The following is an 18604-nucleotide window of genomic DNA, read 5'->3' as shown; positions in this document are numbered from 1 at the left end:
ATGAAGGAACGAAATGAAATACAGATATAAAGAGAAACACAGAGCTACGTCAAAAACAAAACTTCAATTCATTAATAACAAAGTAGTGAAAACAATTTACATGCAGAATGGAAATAAACTAGCTCGGGCGATGGTAGCTTATCTCTAAGAAGAGATGTGGCAACTACATGCCTTTTGAACTATGTAACAATGAGGCTCAAAGGCCTATTTATTATTGAGAAACAATGAAAAACCCTAAACATAAAAAAATTTAACCCTAGCAAATGAAGCACTAAACGTCTGTGGGCCCCATTGGGCTAAATTGGTACGTCAACTTCCCGAGGTCATCACTTTGGCATACGATCTCCATTTGACACATACGATACTTCTTTAGAAATATTTATTCGAGTACTACAACTTTCGACTACATATCCTTGTCGTGAGCTATGGGCTCACTCATTTTCCAAAAAATGTCATTTAGGGCCTCAATACGGCGATAGAAGTTCAAGACCTGAAAAATTGCCAAAAATAGTAAACTGTGCTACAATTAAGGAAATTGAAAGAAACAATATTGGGGGTTCAAGTGGAATAGGCGGGTGGCCACCAATATCTACCTGGATCATCTTGCATGCTGCTAGGAGCGTCCTTGAGAGAAAAGGGGATGTTCCTTGCCATCCTCTTGTCTACTTGTGACATCCTCTAGAGGTAGAGATGTATCCCTACTGCAAAAGTCGTTAGTTACATGTAGTCCCAACATGTCTCTTTACAACAACCATAGTGTCTTGTAGGTGTCTTCACTTTATACCCTATACAGTGAGCACAAGATGTTGTAACCTTAGCTATTAAAATTTGGGTCAAAATTAGTGTTTATACTTAACTGCTTCTCAACGTTTATACTTAACTGCTTCTCAACCTAGCAAATATTAGCATTAGCTTGAAATGTATCAAACATTACTATCGAATATTAAATAAATATGCATTCTTAGGAATAAGCCTAATGGATGTTAGTTGCAAATTTTATAGTATACATGGGTCCATAACAACATTTTCACCAACTAGGTTGCTATGCGAGTAGCATGGCGTAGTGTACTCATATCATGTCCACAACATTGATCAGCTCCAAACATATCCATAGGTTATTTTCACTTGCTCATTGACTTTTTATCACTTCTGTGATCATGTGCTTGCTTAAACTATTAAGGAATTCAATTTCTCCCTATCAACATTCTTTCTTCTTATAAGAATGGTGCTTATTTATTAAGAGATGGATATCCATATATAGGGATTCATTTACTTTAGGGAATTTTTAAGTGAAAGTTATACTTTAATCTAGTAGGATATTGTTATAACCAAGAATCCTTGGATAACCTTTGTTAAAAGATTACTTCTCTAAATTTTAGAAAGCTTTGGAACTAATTCAAGGTAATATGCATGCTTAATACATCAAGATATACTTCATAATTCTTTTGTATCATAGTTTGTGAGAAATTGAAGTCTATTTCATGATTCATGCTTTTTGTCTTGCTTATGAAGTGGATTTGACATGCAGGTGTCCATAGGGTTGGTTGTTGCGTTGAATTATCAAAATCCTTACTTGAGTCCCTACGAGGAGTTCCAGGTAATTGCAACTATTTGACTTTTAGTTAGTTGTATTTGTGCATTTCATTATTAAAACATGTTATTGGGATTTCCAACTAATCAATTAATGTGGTTAATCATTCATTAGTACCTAATGTCATTTCTCTTGTGTACCCTTTCTCTATATGCCAAGGTGCATACATAAATACACTCATATGTCTTCACCTACCTACCTATGTGCAAGGTTACGCAAACAAACTCTCTAACACAAACCAACTTGGAATATTGGCAAGAAAATATCTTTTCACCAATATTAATAATTATTTCCATGTTGAGATTGCATTTTTTATAGCATTCATTTTAGTTAATGTTGATAGGAGTTCATGTTGAAATTTGGTACCGGAGGACAGGTGGTTCCCTTAGGCTTTGATCTTTGGCCTAGGGAAAAGTGTCCAAAAGAATTTAATTTTTCTCCTAAAATGACTTTATAATTTTATAAAGTTAAATTTAATTTAAAAGTGACTTTAAGTGATAAAGTTACTAAGTCTAATTTTAAAGTAAATGAAAAATTAGAAAGGAAAAGTGACTTTGGAAATAAATGACTAAGTGGGTCTTTATTAAAGTGGGGTGAATTAAAAAATAGAAAGTGAGATTTAAATGAGCATTTAATCTCAGCCATTGATCTAAATCTATTTCAGCCATTGGATTTAGAGATCACCCAAAAGTCACTTGGATCACCCAAAAGTCACTTGGAGTTATATTAAAGGAGGAAAAGGAGGAAAAGATCATTCATTCTTTCATGAGCAGATTGGGAGAAGGAGAGCAAGATAGCAAGAGAGATTTCTGAGCAGGGAGGAGAAGGAGACAGCAGCTTGGCACACATTCCAAGGCAGCAGTTGAGCAGATTTGTACAGCTGATTTAGCACATAATGAAAGGCAGATTTTTGCACAAAAATCGAGGAGCAGTTCGCTGATTTTTTTGTACACAAAACAGAGGCCGTACAACATTTATTGCTGTCCTGTTTGCTGTAATTTCCAGATTGCTGTGAGGCACGGGAAAGGAGATAAGTTGTAAATTTGCTTGCTGATTTTTTGCTGAATAATTCTCACTGTAAAAAGGCAATTTTCAGAAATAAAGAAGAGCTCTCAAACTGGTTTTCCCCAAGAGTTGTAGGGGGTTTTTACAGGGTCAAGTTGACCAAAAATATCAGTGTTTTAATGTGTTTTAATCGCTGTTTTTGATTGCTGATTTTTAATTCTGTAATTTCCAGCATTCTGAAAAATTTCCAGAATTTGTGTTTTCAACAATATTTATTTTTTCAGTCTGTTAAATGTATGGTTATGGGAATGGACATTTAACTACATGGGAGAAATAAGGAGAAACTGAAAAGCGGGGTGGGAAAATAGAAATTTCTACAGTTCATGTTAGAGCAATATGAGAAGAAATTCATTGATTGCTAATGGGTATTGTCATGTCTCAAGTTCTCATTAAAGGAAAAGTCCTAACCTCTCTTATTTGAAAACTGTTGGAAACTACGAAGTGTCACAACCTGTCACCTAATTGTTGGTGTTTGTACCTTAGACATGTACTTCTGCATAGATCTAAGTGTTCGTTATGAATAATATATATAAAAATAATACAAATAATAATAATGAATAATGATTAATTAACTAATAGAAGGGAAGACACCACCCGAACCAGGAAGAGAGCTCTGCAATGGCATATCCCGACAGGTTTTCCGCTGCGGTTGCATACGCAGGCCTCGGATCTTCTAAAAACTCTTCGAAAGCTGCAATTTCTCGCTTTCAAATCGAGATCGCATCGCTTCTATACGGACATTACCAGCAAGTGATACGATCTTCGCCCTCGGCCGCTCAGGGTAGGGTTTCTTCCCTCAGCTTTCCCATCGTTGTTTACGACAGCCATGGCGGACAGGAAGCCTCAGCGGTTGTTTGTAACAATCTCTGCAAACACAACGAAAAGGAGAAGGCTCTGGCAGACTTCCTTCACGCACCGTTCCAACCCAGCCTTCAGGGCAGCCGCAGCAAGCAAAGCGCGGGATCATCACGCCTTCACAGCAGATCTGCACTCGTTCTTCTGGTTACGGCTGGACAGCTATCCGGGCGCTTTGGCCACAAACCAGAGCAGGAGATCTCATCATTTGCATGGTCTCTGTTTGGATATGGGGCATTTACCAGCTCTCCGAAACACGGTTTTCGACTCAGATCTGACAAAGATCAGCCAGATCCGGTCACCCAGAAGGCAGAACAGCCCCCGCTATGGCCAGATCTAGAGATCGCCGCAGCTGATCATGCAGATCGGGCTCTCATCATTCAGATCGGCCAAGATATTGCTGGTTTGCTCCCCCGGAAGGAAAACGGCCACAACCAGCTGGATCTACCAGAAGAATCTCATGCATTCCAGATCCAAGTTAACCTTTCCGGCAAAACGACAATGTTATGGGTTTGCGCAACAGATCTAGTGCAGGATCTTCTGCAAAAACTTGAATGCCGGCTGGGGATTCCCTCCTCCTGCCTCAGATTGCTGTATAAGGGTAAGCAGCTTATGCATTCCCTTCCTCTTTCTTTTTACAGCATTCAAAAGGACGCGTCTATTGGGGTTTCTTTCCGTCTAAGAGGTGGTTCATTTGGGCAAACCTCCTCTGCCCCTTCCTTCTCTTACAAAGATGCAGCACGCAAAAATACTGCCCAACCTCAGTTCTCTTCAAAGGCATCCCAGCCACATGAAGCTCCAAAGCCGTTTCTGGTAGACAAATCAGAGGAAATTCCCTCCATCGATTTCTCTAATCCCAAGGTTGAAAGCCGCTACCGGAGCTTTGCAGAATCCGCACTCATTTGCAGATTTAATGGTTTATGGCCTCGCACAGCAGATCTTTATCAATGGGTCCATACCTCTTGGACTAAAAAGTGTAAAATCTTCTTATGTTCAAAAGGTTTTTTCATGGTGCTTTTTGAATCAAGCGAAAACTACCAGAAAGCCTTAACGGGAGGCCCTTGGTTCTGGGGTTCAGCTGGGCTTTTTCTAACCCCCTGGTTTCCTGACTTCGACCCCTCTACAGCAGTCATCTCCAAGATCCCCATTTGGGTCAGGCTCCCGAATCTTCCGGCACATTTTTGGGATTTCTCTGTCTTCCTAGCTATTGGAAACACTTTGGGACGATACCTGGCTACAGACACCTCAAGAAGGGATAATGGACTCTACACGTATGGCAGACTATGTGCAGAAATAGATATCAGCAAAGGATTGCCGGATCAAATTAATCTCAAGTTTGGAGATTTCCATTGGACTCAACCACTGGATTACGAGAACACAGCCTTCCGCTGTCGCCATTGTCATCAAACAGGGCACCTTCAGAGTACATGTTCACAGCTCAAAGACAAAAAGAAGAATCTGAATCGTAAGCCCAAATCCAAGAGATGGAATCCTTTTGAACTACCCCGTCGACTGGACGATTTAGACTTCTCGAGCTCGGAGGAGGAGGAATCTGAGGCAGATGAGCAGGTTGATGAGGAAATTGAAGCTGATCTACAGAATGAGGAAATTCCGAAGGATGCCCCCTCAGCTCACCAGGAGGCTCCCTCTAACCAGCAGATTTCTCAGAAACGTACCCATCTCTCTTCGCCATCAGACTCTGACAAGGATGATCAGCCTTCAGGACAAAATAATCTACAACTTGTCATGACACAGCCAAACTCCACTGGGTGGATAAAAGTGAGCAAGAAAAAAGGCAAAAAAGGTCGATTTGTAGGAAACAACCCTTCGGGGTAGCCTTTTGATTAGTACCTTCCTTTGTAATCCTATGCTTCTATGACCTGTCCCTGATCTGTCTATTTGGAGCAAGGTTGATTCCCTATCACCTTCAGCTCCATAGCTTCTCTGGTAAGCCTGTTTCCAGGCTTGATTGTACTATATTTTCATCACTTAATAGATTTAGTCTTTACTCAGAAAAAAAAAAAAATGATTAATTAACTAATAATTAGTATTGAAGAAGCATGTCTCTATGGACATGACCAATCGTGAAAGGGTACCTGCCTAGCTATATATGTGGGACCCTTAGTTGTAATCAAATCATCTCATATCTTCTGTACATTTCTATATAAATATTACTATCCTATAATAGATATTTACATATACCATATCTTTTGAGTATTCTATTGTGTATACGAACTTTGTTCATTACATTGGTATCAAAGCTACTCGATCCTTTGGGTGTTCGACTGTTGCACAAAGCTAGTCTGATCTGGCCTTTGGCCATCAACTCTTTGTCAACTTTGTTGCTGTCACAATTGAAGCGTTTTGCTACACAAAGTTGGCGCTTCTCCATTTTGCAAGTTTCATCGTCAAGCCTTTGGCCATATAAAAAAAAGAGGAAAGAATATTTAATATTAAAAAAAAAGTGTTAAAATTGGCAACTAGGGCCAAAGTCTATGTGGGTCTTCTTATTTATGATATTTTTCCTAGATTCCTCTCATCGAGGGGTGTAGGATTGACCTAAAGATTATCTGATTCCGACATGTATTCATGGAGATATGAATTTATTTGTGTTACTTGACAATTTGTCAAGGTCGGCCAACAACCAAGTTACCCCATATCAACCTCAACGTTGCACTATAAATAGAGGTGGCCTTCAAGTCATTTCACCATCACTTCACTCATGATCTCTCTCCACTTGTTTTGGCTTTTTGTGGCAAGAGAGGTCAAGATGATGAAGCCCTAGACGCAGGAGAAAAGGAGACTAAACAAGAAGCCCTAGCAACAGTCTGGCCAGAGTCAAGAAGAGGTCTAATACTGCCCTAGCCGCAGTCCTAAAGAAGGTGATCTAGCCGCAGTCCAAGCAAGGAGACTTAGCCGCAGTTCATGAAGCCTAGCCGCAGTCCAAGCAGGGAGATCTAGCACAGTGAAGGAGACCTATACACAGCTGAAGGAGAAGCCCTAATGTGCAGTCCTAAAGTGCCCTAGCCGCAGGTCAAAGGTGCCCTAATCCACACTTAAAGGAAGGCCCTAATCCGCTGTACAGAGAGCTCTAAAACACAGCTAAAGGGAGTCCCTAATCCGCCGTCATAAAGGAAACTATGACGTTGTCAAGGGTGGTCCTACTTGCTTGCAAGAAAGCTCCAAAACACAGCAAAAAGGGAGCCCCAAATTCGAGCCCTAAATTTGATGTCCTAAGAAGCTCTATATTCATAGTGAAAGAAGCCTAAAGCCACTATCAGTGGAGCCCTAATACTCACCTATGTAAAGACTCTAAGACACAACACAGGTAGCCCTCAAACACAGCAAGGTAGAGTCTTAACTCAGCACTAAGATACATGAATGGACAACATGTTTGTTGTAGGTGACTGTGTGATAAGGAAGTTGGTATGGGCATGCCATAAGGATTGTTTGCTAAGGTGATAAGCCACTGCTATTCATTAAAGGAATGCATTGAAGTCTGCTCCATAGATCAACATTCATACACAGTTAAGATGATTGCAAGTGTTGCTGTGTTGGTGATGTTTTGAAGACATTTTCTTCAGTGTTGCTATGTGCTAGGCCACAGGCCATAGCACCATAGCAAGGGTTACTTTGGGGCTACTGTCTTAGGACTGTTTGGAGATTGTTCAGATCAGCCATTCATCACAGTCAAGGGAGTTTGGGGTTGCAATCAGAATTGCTGGAGCAGCTAGCAATTTGAGGAATGCTGCATCAGGATATGCTTCAACACTCTTGATGATTGAAGACTGTCATAATGATGTACCTTCTACTGCTGTCATAAAATCTCAGATTTATGTATTTGTACTATCTCTCTCTTTGCTGAACTATTGAAGAATATAAGAAGAATTGATCAAGGGTTTCCCCACATTGGGGTTTGTCCTTGGCTGGTGCCACATCTTGTGTCCTCTTGTCTTGGCCTGTCTTATGTTGTTTATGTTTATGTTCTATCTGCACTTTACTATCATGCTGATGTGATTGCTAATCTGAATATTGTCATTGGGCTAATATGAAAAATTGAAGTAAATTGCTCTAAGCATAGAACATACCTAAATTTAACATGGTATCAGCGCTGAGTGTTGAAATTTGGTACTGATGGATAGGTGGTTCCCTTAGGCTTTGATCTTTGGCCTAGGGAAAAGTGTCCAAAAGAATTTAATTTTTCTCCTAAAGTGACTTTATAATTTTATAAAGTTAAATCTAATTTAAAAGTGATTTTAAGTGATAAAGTTACTAAGTCTAATTTTAAAGTGACTTTTATAAAGTCAATGAAAAATTAGAAAGGAAAAGTGACTTTGGAAATAAATGACTAGGTGGGTCTTTATTAAAGTGGGGTGAACTAAAAAATAGAAAGTGAGATTTAAATGAGCATTTAATCTCAGCCATTGATCTAAATCTATTTCAGCCATTGCATTTAGGGATCACCCAAAAGTCACTTAGGGTTGGATTAAGGGAGGAAAAGGAGGAAAAGATCATTTATTCTTTCATGAGCAGATTGGGAGAAGGAGAGCAAGAGAGCAAGGGAGATTTCTGGAAAAGAAGGAGAAAGAGGCAGCAGCATGGCACACATACCAAGACAACACTTCAGCAAATCCGTACAGCTGAAAGAACAAGCAGAAAAAGGCAGATTTTTGCTGAGCAAACAGAGAAAAACTGATTTTTGGGCACGAATTTCGAGGAGGCGATTTTCTGCATGGAAACCGAGGTCTGTCCGTAAGTGCGTACGCCAGTTCGTATAGTCCGCACGGACAGTACATCCGTACGTTCGTACAGTCCGTACGGTCCGTACAGCAAGTTTCCAGATTGTCTGTTAGGCTGAAAAACAGATAAGTTTGCTTGCTGGAAAAATTTGTTTTGCTGAAATTTTTGCTGAAAATTTTCTCACTGTAAAAGGCATTTTCCAAAAATAAAGAAGAGCTCTCAAACTGGTTTTCCCCAAGAGTTGTAGGGGGTTTTTCCAGGGTCACATTGACCAAAAATCTCAGTGTTTAAATGTGATTTAATGGCTGTTTATTACTGCTGATTTTTATTTCTGCAATTTCCAGCATTCTGTAAAAATTTCCAGAATTTGTGTTTTCAACAAATTTATTTTTTCCAGCTTGTTGAATGTATGGTTATGGGAAAGGGCATTTAACTACATGGGAGAAATAAGGTGAAACTGAAAACCGGGGTGGGAAAACAAAAATTTCTACATGGTATCAGAGCTTGAGTGCTGAAGGGCAGTTTGGGACAGCAAAAGGAAAAATTACAGCTGTTGATTTTTCACTCAGAAAATTCCAGCAAGCTGATTTTTTCATAAACAACAGTTTTACCTTTACTACAGTAGTGCTATTTTTCAGTTTTAAGACAACAGGATGTCATTGGGATTGAGGGTGGAGGATAGGCTGGATGGGCATACAAATTACAACGTTTGGAAGGAGAGAATGCAGAGTATCTTTGAGGAGGCAGAAGTCTGGGATATCATGGTGCATACCACACAGAACCCGGTTATTGTGCCTACTGATGCTACTCAGTTGACAGCTTATAACAAAAAGAACAACAAGGGTAAGACGCTGATTCTAGACGGAATCAAAGACCATTGCATTCCTCATGTGAGAGGAAAGAGCAATGCCCATGAGATGTGGACAACATTGTCCAATCTCTACCAGAGTACCAATGAGAACCGGAAGATGGTCCTGAAGGAGAAACTGAAAAACATTAAGATGGGTAATGATAGTGCAGCTGGATATCTCACAAAGATTACTAATGTGAGAGATGAGTTGGCAGCGATTGGAGAGGCCATTCCACCCACTGAGTTGGTGCAGATTGCAGTGAATGGCCTCCCCCGTTCATGGTTGAACTTTGCTGATGGGGTTTGTGCACGTGAGACCCTTCCCACATGGGAGAGGTTTTGGGATGATTGCATTCAGACAGAGATTAGGAAAGGTCAGCTTGGGGTAGCCAAGCCAGTTGAGCAGGATGAGGATGTAGCACTGGTGGCAGGAGGCAAGAAAGGCAAAGGGAAGAAGCAGGCTTCCACAAGCAGTGGTGGGGGCAAAGGCAAAGGTAAAGGTAAACAGGGGAACACACAGAAGGACTATTCCAAGGTGAAGTGTTGGAATTGTCAAAAGATGGGACATTATGCAGTTGTGTGTCCGGAGAAGAAGAAGAAGAAGAAGAAGGGGAAGAACCAGGATGTGGCAGCTTTAGTAGAGATTGAGGACTTTGCAAGTCGTTTTGACCGGGAGTTTGCGTTCACTACGTGTGAGTCCTCTAGTGCAGGATCACCTGCCACACAGGTTCAGAGGGAGCATGCTTTTCCCTCGATTAGCGGAGCATCTTCAGATATCTGGTATGTGGACAGTGGGGCTTCACGTCATATGATAGGAGTCCGTGAGTACTTCTCAGAGCTTTCAGAGAGTGGCACTGATATTGAGGTAGTACTCGGTGATGACAGAGTTGTTAGAGCAGTCGGGGTGGGGACACTGACATTTCAGAGGGAGTCCAAACCTCCCTTGAAGGTGTCAGATGTTCTTTATGTGCTAGGGATGAGGAAGAACCTCATATCCATCTCAACGTTGGAGGACAGAGGATATGAGGTACTGTTCAGGGGAGGACAGGTGTTGATGTATCCCAGGGGCACTCCAGCTGCTTCAGCTAGAGTGATAGGTGTACGCCATGCAAAGGTGTACAAGTTTGCATTCCATCCCCTTTTGGCATTGAGCAGTAGTACCGACAGCAGAGCTAGCAGTTATGAGCTGTGTGAGATTTGGCACCGCAGGATGGGACATATGTATCATGGAGCCTTGAGGACATTGCGGGAGATCACTACAGGTGTGCCAGATTTCAGTACTGATCACTTTGATACTTGCAGAGGTTGTGCGATGAGCAAGTTTGCCAAATCCCCTTTTCCCAGCAGTGACAGCAGAGCGACTGGGATACTTGATTTGATTCATTCCGATGTGAGCGGTCGGATGTCTCATGTTTCCTTGAGTGGATATGAGTACTATGTTTTATTCAATGATGACCACTCCAGGAGGACCTGGATTTATTTCTTGAAGACCGAGAGTGAGGTCTTCAAGCGGTTTCAGGAGTTCAGAGCTCTTGTGGAGACACAGACAGGTCGAAAGATCAAGTCCCTGAGGTCGGACAATGGGGGAGAGTACACCCTTGGAGAGTTTGTTGACTATTGTGCGGAGGCAGGCATTAGGAGGGAGTTCACTGTTCCTTACAACCCCCAGCAGAACGGGGTTGCAGAGAGGAAGAACAGATCCATCATAGGGGCTGCCAAAGCCATGTTACATGATTAGGGGTTGCCATTGTTCTTGTGGGCAGAGGCCTGCAACACAGCTGTTTACTTGCAGAACAGGAGTCCGCATCGTGCCTTGGGGCACATGACTCCGGAGGAGGCTTTCTCTGGGAAGAAGCCTGATATTGGTTATCTTCATATCTTTGGATGCATTACATACTCCTACATACCCAAGGAGAAGAGGACCAAACTAGAGCCCATCGCAGAGAAGGGTATCTTTGTGGGCTACAGTGAGACCTCAAAGGCCTTTCGGATTTACATTCCTGCATAGAGGAGAGTTGTTGTCAGACGGGATGTGAAGTTCGAGGAGGACAGGGCCTTTAGGAGGTCACGGGAGTTAGAGTATCTGGATCAGCCAGACCCTCAGCAGCAGTTGAGTCAGTCGCAGGGATCCAGTGGGCAGGGTTCAGGAGGATCTGGAGGTACATCTATGAGGATGTCAGGTCCATCGGTGAGCAGTGGCTCGCCGAGCCAGAGGGGTGGTGCTCCGGGCGGCATGCAGAGCAGTTCACAGAGCAGTTCACTAGGGAGTCCACTGATGGACAGTTCACACGGTACCTCAGCTTCTACAGGTTCAGGTGCAGGCAGGAGGACAACAGACAGACAGTCAGGAGTTCAGGCTACTGATGGTGATGAGGAGGAGGAGTTTCATTCTCCTATGGGAGAAGCATGTTGAGGGAAGAGGAAGCCCAAGTGGCTTCAAGACACCTTGAGAGATGCCACATCTGTTGCTGAGCCGAAGAGGCCGGTCAGAGAGAGTAGACCACCTGAGAGGTTTTGTAGCTATATGGCGATGGTTACCAGCATCCTTGACTCCAAGCCTTCTAGCTATGAGGAGGCAGCTAGCCAGCAGGTCTGGAGAGAGGCCATGCAGGAGGAGTATTCTTCTATCATGAAGAATGATGTTTGGGAGGTGGTGCCCAGGCCTGAGGGCAAATTCGTGGTTACTTCCAGATGGCTTTACAAGGTAAAGCATGCTGCAGATGGTAGCATTGAGAAATTCAAAGCGAGGTTTGTGGCTAGAGGGTTCTCCCAGGTAGAGGGAGTTGATTATGAGGAGACCTTTGCTCCAGTGGCTCGATATGCTTCGATCCGCTCCATTATATCGATAGCAACAGAGATGGGTTGGAAGATCCACCAGATGGATGTGAAGACCACATTTCTCAATGGCTTCATACAGGAGGAGGTGTACATTGAGCAGCCACAGGGCTTTGAGGTGCATGGGAAGGAGTCCCATGTGTGCAAACTGAAGAAGGCCCTTTATGGCCTGAAGCAAGCTCCCAGAGCTTGGTACTCCAGGATAAATACATATTTGCAGGGGATGGGTTTCACAAAGAGTGAGGCAGATCCGAACCTTTACTTTATTGTGATAGGTGAGAAGCCTCTCATTCTGGTGCTGTATGTGGATGACTTGGTCATTACAGGTGCAGAGAGACTCATAGAGCACTGCAAGAGAGATCTTGTGACAGAGTTTGAGATGAAGGACATCGGCTTGATGCATTACTTTTTGAGTTTGGAGGTGTGGCAGGAGGAGGGGCATTTCTTCCTGGGGTAGGGGAAGTATATTGTGGACATCCTTAGCAGATTCCACATGGAGGATTGTAGACCCATGTCGACACCGATGATCACCAACTGGAAGAAGCTTCATGCTTCGGATTCCGAGTTGGTGGATCCCACATTGTACAGGCAGCTGATTGGTTCCTTGATGTATTTGGTCAACACTGGACCAGATATCTGTTTTGCAGTCAACACGATGAGTCAGTTTATGTGTGAGCCTAGGAAGGTTCACTGGGTGGCTGCAAAACACATTTTGCGGTACTTGCAGGGGACAGTGGATTATGGTCTGGACTACAGGCAGGGAGATGGAGTGAGATTGGCAGGATACACTGATTCTGATTGGACAGGTTGTGCTTCTGATAGGAAGAGCACTTCAGGGTGCTGTTTTGGGTTGGGTTCAGCAGTGGTGTCATGGTTTAGCTGGAAGCAGCAGTCAGTAGCACTGAGTTCAGCGGAAGCAGAGTATATGGCAGCCAGTCTAGCTAGTTGTGAGGCCATTTGGCTTTGCAAGATGTTTGGCTTATTTGGTCAGCCGTTGAGACCTTCAGTGATTTACTGTGATAATCAGAGTTGCATTAAACTCATGGAGAATCCAGTATTTCATGACAGGTCAAAGCATATCGGGATCAGATATCATTTCATCAGAGACTATGTTCAAAAGGGAGCTGTGAAGCTTGAGTATATTTCCACTGATGAGCAGGTTGCAGATATTCTTACCAAAGCCTTACCACGGGGCAATTATGTCTACTTCAGAGACAAGATGGGTGTGGTGAGGAACACCTTCCTCGGTAAGAGGGAGTGTTGAAATTTGGTACCGGAGGACAGGTGGTTCCCTTAGGCTTTGATCTTTGGCCTAGGGAAAAGTGTCCAAAAGAATTTAATTTTTCTCCTAAAGTGACTTTATAATTTTATAAAGTTAAATCTAATTTAAAAGTGACTTTAAGTGATAAAGTTACTAAGTCTAATTTTAAAGTGACTTTTATAAAGTCAATGAAAAATTAGAAAGGAAAAGTGACTTTGCAAATAAATGACTAAGTGGGTTTTTATTAAAGTGGGGTGAGTTAAAAAATAGAAAGTGAGATTTAAATGAGCATTTAATCTCAGCCATTGATCTAAATCTATTTCAGCCATTGGATTTAGGGATCACCCAAAAGTCACTTAGGGTTGGATTAAGGGAGGAAAAGGAGGAAAAGATCATTCATTCTTTCATGAGCAGATTGGGAGAAGGAGAGCAAGAGAGCAAGGGAGATTTCTGGACAGGAAGGAGAAGGAGGCAACAGCTTGGCACACATACCAAGGCAGCACTTCAGCAAATCCGTACAACTGAAAGAACAAGTAGAAAAAGGCAGATTTTTGCTGAGCAAACAGAGAAAAACTGATTTTTGGGCACGAATTTCGAGGAGGCGACTTTCTGCATGGAAACCAAGCTCTGTCCGTGCAGCCCGTACGGTCCGTACATCCGTACGTCCGTACGGTCCGTACAGCTCGTACAACAAGTTTCCAGATTGTCTGTTAGGCTGAAAAACAGATAAGTTTGCTCGCTGGAAAAATTTGTTTTGCTGAAATTTTTGCTGAAAATTTTCTCACTGTAAAAGGCATTTTCCAGAAATAAAGAAGAGCTCTCAAACTAGTTTTCCCCAAGAGTTGTAGGGGGTTTTTACAGGGTCACATTAACAAAAAATCTCAGTGTTTAAATGTGATTTAATGGCTGTTTATTACTGCTGATTTTTATTTCTGCAATTTCTAGCATTCTGTAAAAATTTCCAGAATATGTGTTTTCAGCAAATTTATTTTTTCCAGCTTGTTGAATGTATGGTTATGGGAAAGGGTATTTAACTACATGGGAGAAATAAGGTGAAACTGAAAACCGGGGTGGGAAAACAAAAATTTCTACACTGAGGTGAAGACAAAGCCCAAGCAAGAGTGAAAGAGAAATCATAGAAGACAGTTGGACAAGGTCAAAGGCTCAATGGGTTACTCATCCCACTTCCCAGCTGAAGACAAGCTCCGTGAAAAATTATGACTATCATGGATGGAAGATGTCTTTGGATATGACATTGGAAGAGCAAGAAGTGTTGGATTATGTGAAGGGTAAAATCCCTGAGCCTCCATCAAATTCATTGGCTGCTACAAAGAACAAGTGCACCAAGGGTGAAGTCAAAGCAAAGAAGATTATCAGAGATTCCATTGACAAGCGACTGGTGGCCTACATCTCTGATTTGGACACCTCCAAGGGGATCTATGACAAATTGGTAAGCATGTTCAAGATTAGTGATGCAAATCAAATTTTGTTCCTCAAAAATAAGTTGAAGGATATTAAGAAGGGCAAGGGCGAGGATATTCAATCCTACTTCTTAAGGATCTCCGAGATCAAGAATGATCTTCTATCAATTGGAGAAATCATATCTAACAGGGAACTTACTATCACTACTCTTGGAGGACTCCCACTTGAGTGGTATATATTTAGAACCACTATTCTCAACAGTGATCGAATTCCAGGGTTTGAAGAATTGATGTTGAGATGCATTCTAGAAGAGACCAGGATGGTGGAGCAAGAAATGGCTTCTAATAGAGGCAACCCTACTGCTTTCTCCACTCATGCCAAGAGGAGAAATAATGCAGGGTCTAAAGATCATTTCAATGGAAACCCTGGATCCAAGGGTGGAAGGAAACGAAGATGCTTTGCTTGTAATAAGTTTGGCCACTATGCGAGGGAGTGTCCAAATAGAAGGGACACATCACATGATGATGATCACAATCATTCCAGGGGCAACAACTATGATCAAAGGAATGACAGATACAATGGCAAAGGAAAAGGGAATGCGGGACATCAAGGAAATGGTCGACACTCCAAGAAAGCAAGGAACTCCAGGTATGAAGAACCAAATGTTGTTTCTTTTAAGCGAAAGGAGTATTATCTTATATCGACCCTCTCCACTACTTCTCCTTCAGACTCTTTGGGAAATTGGCTTATTGATAGTGGTGTTTCAAGGCACTTCACTGGATACAAGGAAGCTCTCTCTAATTTGATAGAGAATGAGACAAACCTGGAGATTATTCTTGGAGACGATGCCACCTATCCCGTAAAGGGTGTAGGGAATGTTACTCTTCAATTGGTTTAGGGTAACTCAATTCATTTACAAGAAGTTATATATGTGTCTGATATCAAGAAGAACCTCGTGTCCGTTTCGGCAATGGAAGACAAAGGTTACAAGGTGGAATTCATTGATGGAAAGGTACGTGCGGGAAGTCCGTTGGGGACCATGTCGTGTGACACATCTCTTCTATGGCATCGGAGGTTTGCCCATGTTCAATATAAGGCCCTCCCTGATGTGAGACAGATGGTGACAAGGATGCCTGAATTCAAAGAAGAGCATGAAGGTACATGTCTGAGATGTACAGAAGGAAAACTTACAAGGGGACCATTCCCCTCATGTAATAGCAAGACCACAGATGTGGAACAACCCGAGGAGTTTGAGATTCATGATCGAGAATCTCATGTATGCAGGTTGAAGAAAGCTCTCTATAGTTTGAAGCAAACAACCGGGCTTGGTATGAGAGGATTGATAGCTATTTGATGAAGCTGAGATTCACTAGGACTGAAGCCGATCCAAACCATTGCTTTAAGGTTGTGGATGATAGACCTCTCATATTGGTACCTTATGAGGACGACCTCTTTCTAACAGGTACAGACCCTCTCATTTACAAAAGTAAGAGGGAGTTGGATTTCGAATTTGGAATGGTGGACTGCAAGATTGTGACTACCTCGATGGAGCTCAACTTGAAGAAGTTATGCGGTAGTGCTACCGGGCCTGATTTGGGAAATGCCTCTGAGTTTCGTCAACTCATAGTAGCGTTGGTGCTCTTGGTAAACTCCCGTTCGGATATACATTTTGCAATTAGCATGTTGAGCCAACATGTGGCTGGGCCTCATCACTCACATTGGATTGATGCCAAGAATCTTCTGAGATATCTTCGGGGCACAATCACTCATGGATTGAGATACACTGTGAGGCTGCATTGTTATGCTGATTGAGCAAGCAATGTGGAGGATCGCAAAAGCACTTCTGGGTACTGTTTCTCTTTGAGTTCTGCTTCGATATCCTAGATGAGCAAGAAGTAGAAGTCGATTGCTTTAAGCACCGCTGAGGCCGGATATATAGCTGCGAGTATGGTCTCGTTTGAAGCTGTCTGGTTGAGGAAGCTCTTCAGTGAGCTGTTTGGACACGTGTTGGATACCACCGTGATCTTCTGTGACAACCAAAGTGGGATTCGATTGTTGAGGAATCCTATGTTCTATGATCGCTCCAAGCATAAATAAATCCGATACCACTTTATCTGGGATATGGTACAACGAGGAGCAATAAGGCTCCATCACATTGGGATTGATGTGCAGGTTGCTGATATTTAGATGAAGCCCCTAGAAAAAGTCAAATTCTTGACTTTCTAAGAATGACATTGTCGTGGAGAGACCCTCTCCTGAGGGTCGTGTATGATATATCGAGCTCTGGGAGCTCCGCGGGGCTTGGGGTACTTCCTGGAGTGATGAGCAACCGTAGGGTGAGTGGTTCAACCTTCCCCTAGTGGTTTGCTATGTAGGTAGGATGAGTGGTTCATCCTTCTCCTGCTGAGATACAATCATAGGGTGAGTGGTACAACCTTCCCCTAGTGATTTGTTGTGTACAGGGTGAGTGGTTCAACCTTCCCCTGGGATACCCCATGGTGACATGTAGGCAGGATGAGTGGTTCATCCTTCTCCTGCTGAGACATCCTACCCATGCAATCTGAGACTCATGGGAAGTACCTCTCATCTGGACAATGAGCATGGAAATGAGGATAGGGACCATAGTACTATCAATGGATGCATTGTGTACTACTGTACTCCCTATGCTAGGATGATATTGATCTGGGATCAATTGGAACTGACTTTGGGTCAGTAAGAGTGGTATGAGACACTCTCTTTATTTGGAACTGATTTTAGATTAGTAAGAGTGGTATGAGACAATCTCTTTATTTGGAACTGATTTCGGATCAGTATGAGTGGTATGAGACACTCTCTTTATTTGGAACTGATTTCGGATCAGTAAGAGTTTTATGATACACTCTCTTTTTTATGGGGCTGACTTCGGGTCAGTAGAGAATGGTATGATACATTCTCGATCACTTCTTCTCCTTCTTCATAGTTCAGCAGTGCAGAGTAGTGTAGGGCATTGCATTGATGGCAAAGATAGTCCGGACTGACAGATGGAGTTCTCCCTAGTTGAGAGGGAGTGTTAAAATTGGCAACTAGGGCCAAACTCCATGTGGGTCTTCTTATTTATGGCAGCTGATATTTTTCTTGGATTCCTCTCATCGAGAGGTGTAGGATTGATCTAAAGATCATCCGATTCCGACATGTATTCATGGAGATATGAATTTATTTGTGTTACTTGACAATTTGTCAAGGTTGGCCAACAACCAAATTACCCCAACTCAACCTCAACGTTGCACTATAAATAGAGGTAGCCTTCAAGTCATTTCACACTCACTTCAATCATGATCTCTCTCCACTTGTTTTGGGTTTTGGTGGCAAGAGAGGTCAAGATGATGAAGCCCTAGACGCAGGAGGAAAGGAGACTAAACAAGAAGCCCTAGCAACAGTTTGGCCACAGTCAAGAAGAGGTCTAATATTGCCCTAACCGTAGTCCTAAAGAGGGTGATCTAGCCACAGTCCAAGCAAGGAGACTTAGCCACAGTTCATGAAGCCTAGCCGCAGTCCAAGCAGGGAAATATAGCACAGTGAAGGAGGCCTATACACAGCTGAATGAGAAGCCCTAATGCGTAGTCCTAAAGTGCCCTAGCTGCAGGTCAAAGGTGCCCTAATCCACATTTAAAGGAAGGCCCTAATCCACTGTAAAGAGAGCTCTAAAACGCAGCTAAAGGGAGTCCCTAATCCGTAGTCACAAAGGAAACTAGGACGTTTTCAAGGGTGGTCCTACTTGCTTGTCAAGAAAGCTCCAAAATGCAGCAAATAGGGAGCCCCAAATTCGCTGTCCTAGTGGCCCTAAATCTGCTATCCTAAGAAGCTCTATATTCACAGTCAAAGAAGCCTAAAGTCACTGTCAATGGAGCCCTAATACTCAGCTATGTAAAGACCCTAAGACACAGCATAGGTAGCCCTCAAACGCAGCAAGGTAGTGTCTTAACTTAGCACTAAGATACATGAATGG

General features: G+C 42.6%; 1 protein-coding gene across 2 annotated transcripts in view; it reads left to right on the top strand.

The window, feature by feature from the left end:
* ETFQO (electron-transfer flavoprotein:ubiquinone oxidoreductase) overlaps positions 1-18604 on the top strand; it is a 428724-nt gene that overhangs the window by 224874 nt on the left and 185246 nt on the right. Inside the window, exon 9 of one of the 2 annotated variants that reach the window (XM_089421077.1) lies at positions 1529-1597. The exons of the other annotated variant lie outside the window; for it this stretch is intronic. Coding sequence (XP_089277203.1) covers positions 1529-1597 — 69 coding nt within the window. The remainder of the gene's footprint in view (positions 1-1528; positions 1598-18604) is intronic. 2 annotated transcript variants of the gene reach the window in all.

This window comes from Pinus tabuliformis, chromosome 6 (assembly GCF_031772625.1).
Source record: "Pinus tabuliformis cultivar Carrire ecotype Pingquan chromosome 6, CPIR1, whole genome shotgun sequence".
NCBI lineage: Eukaryota > Viridiplantae > Streptophyta > Pinopsida > Pinales > Pinaceae > Pinus > Pinus tabuliformis.
This window is presented reverse-complemented; position numbering and strand designations above follow the sequence as displayed.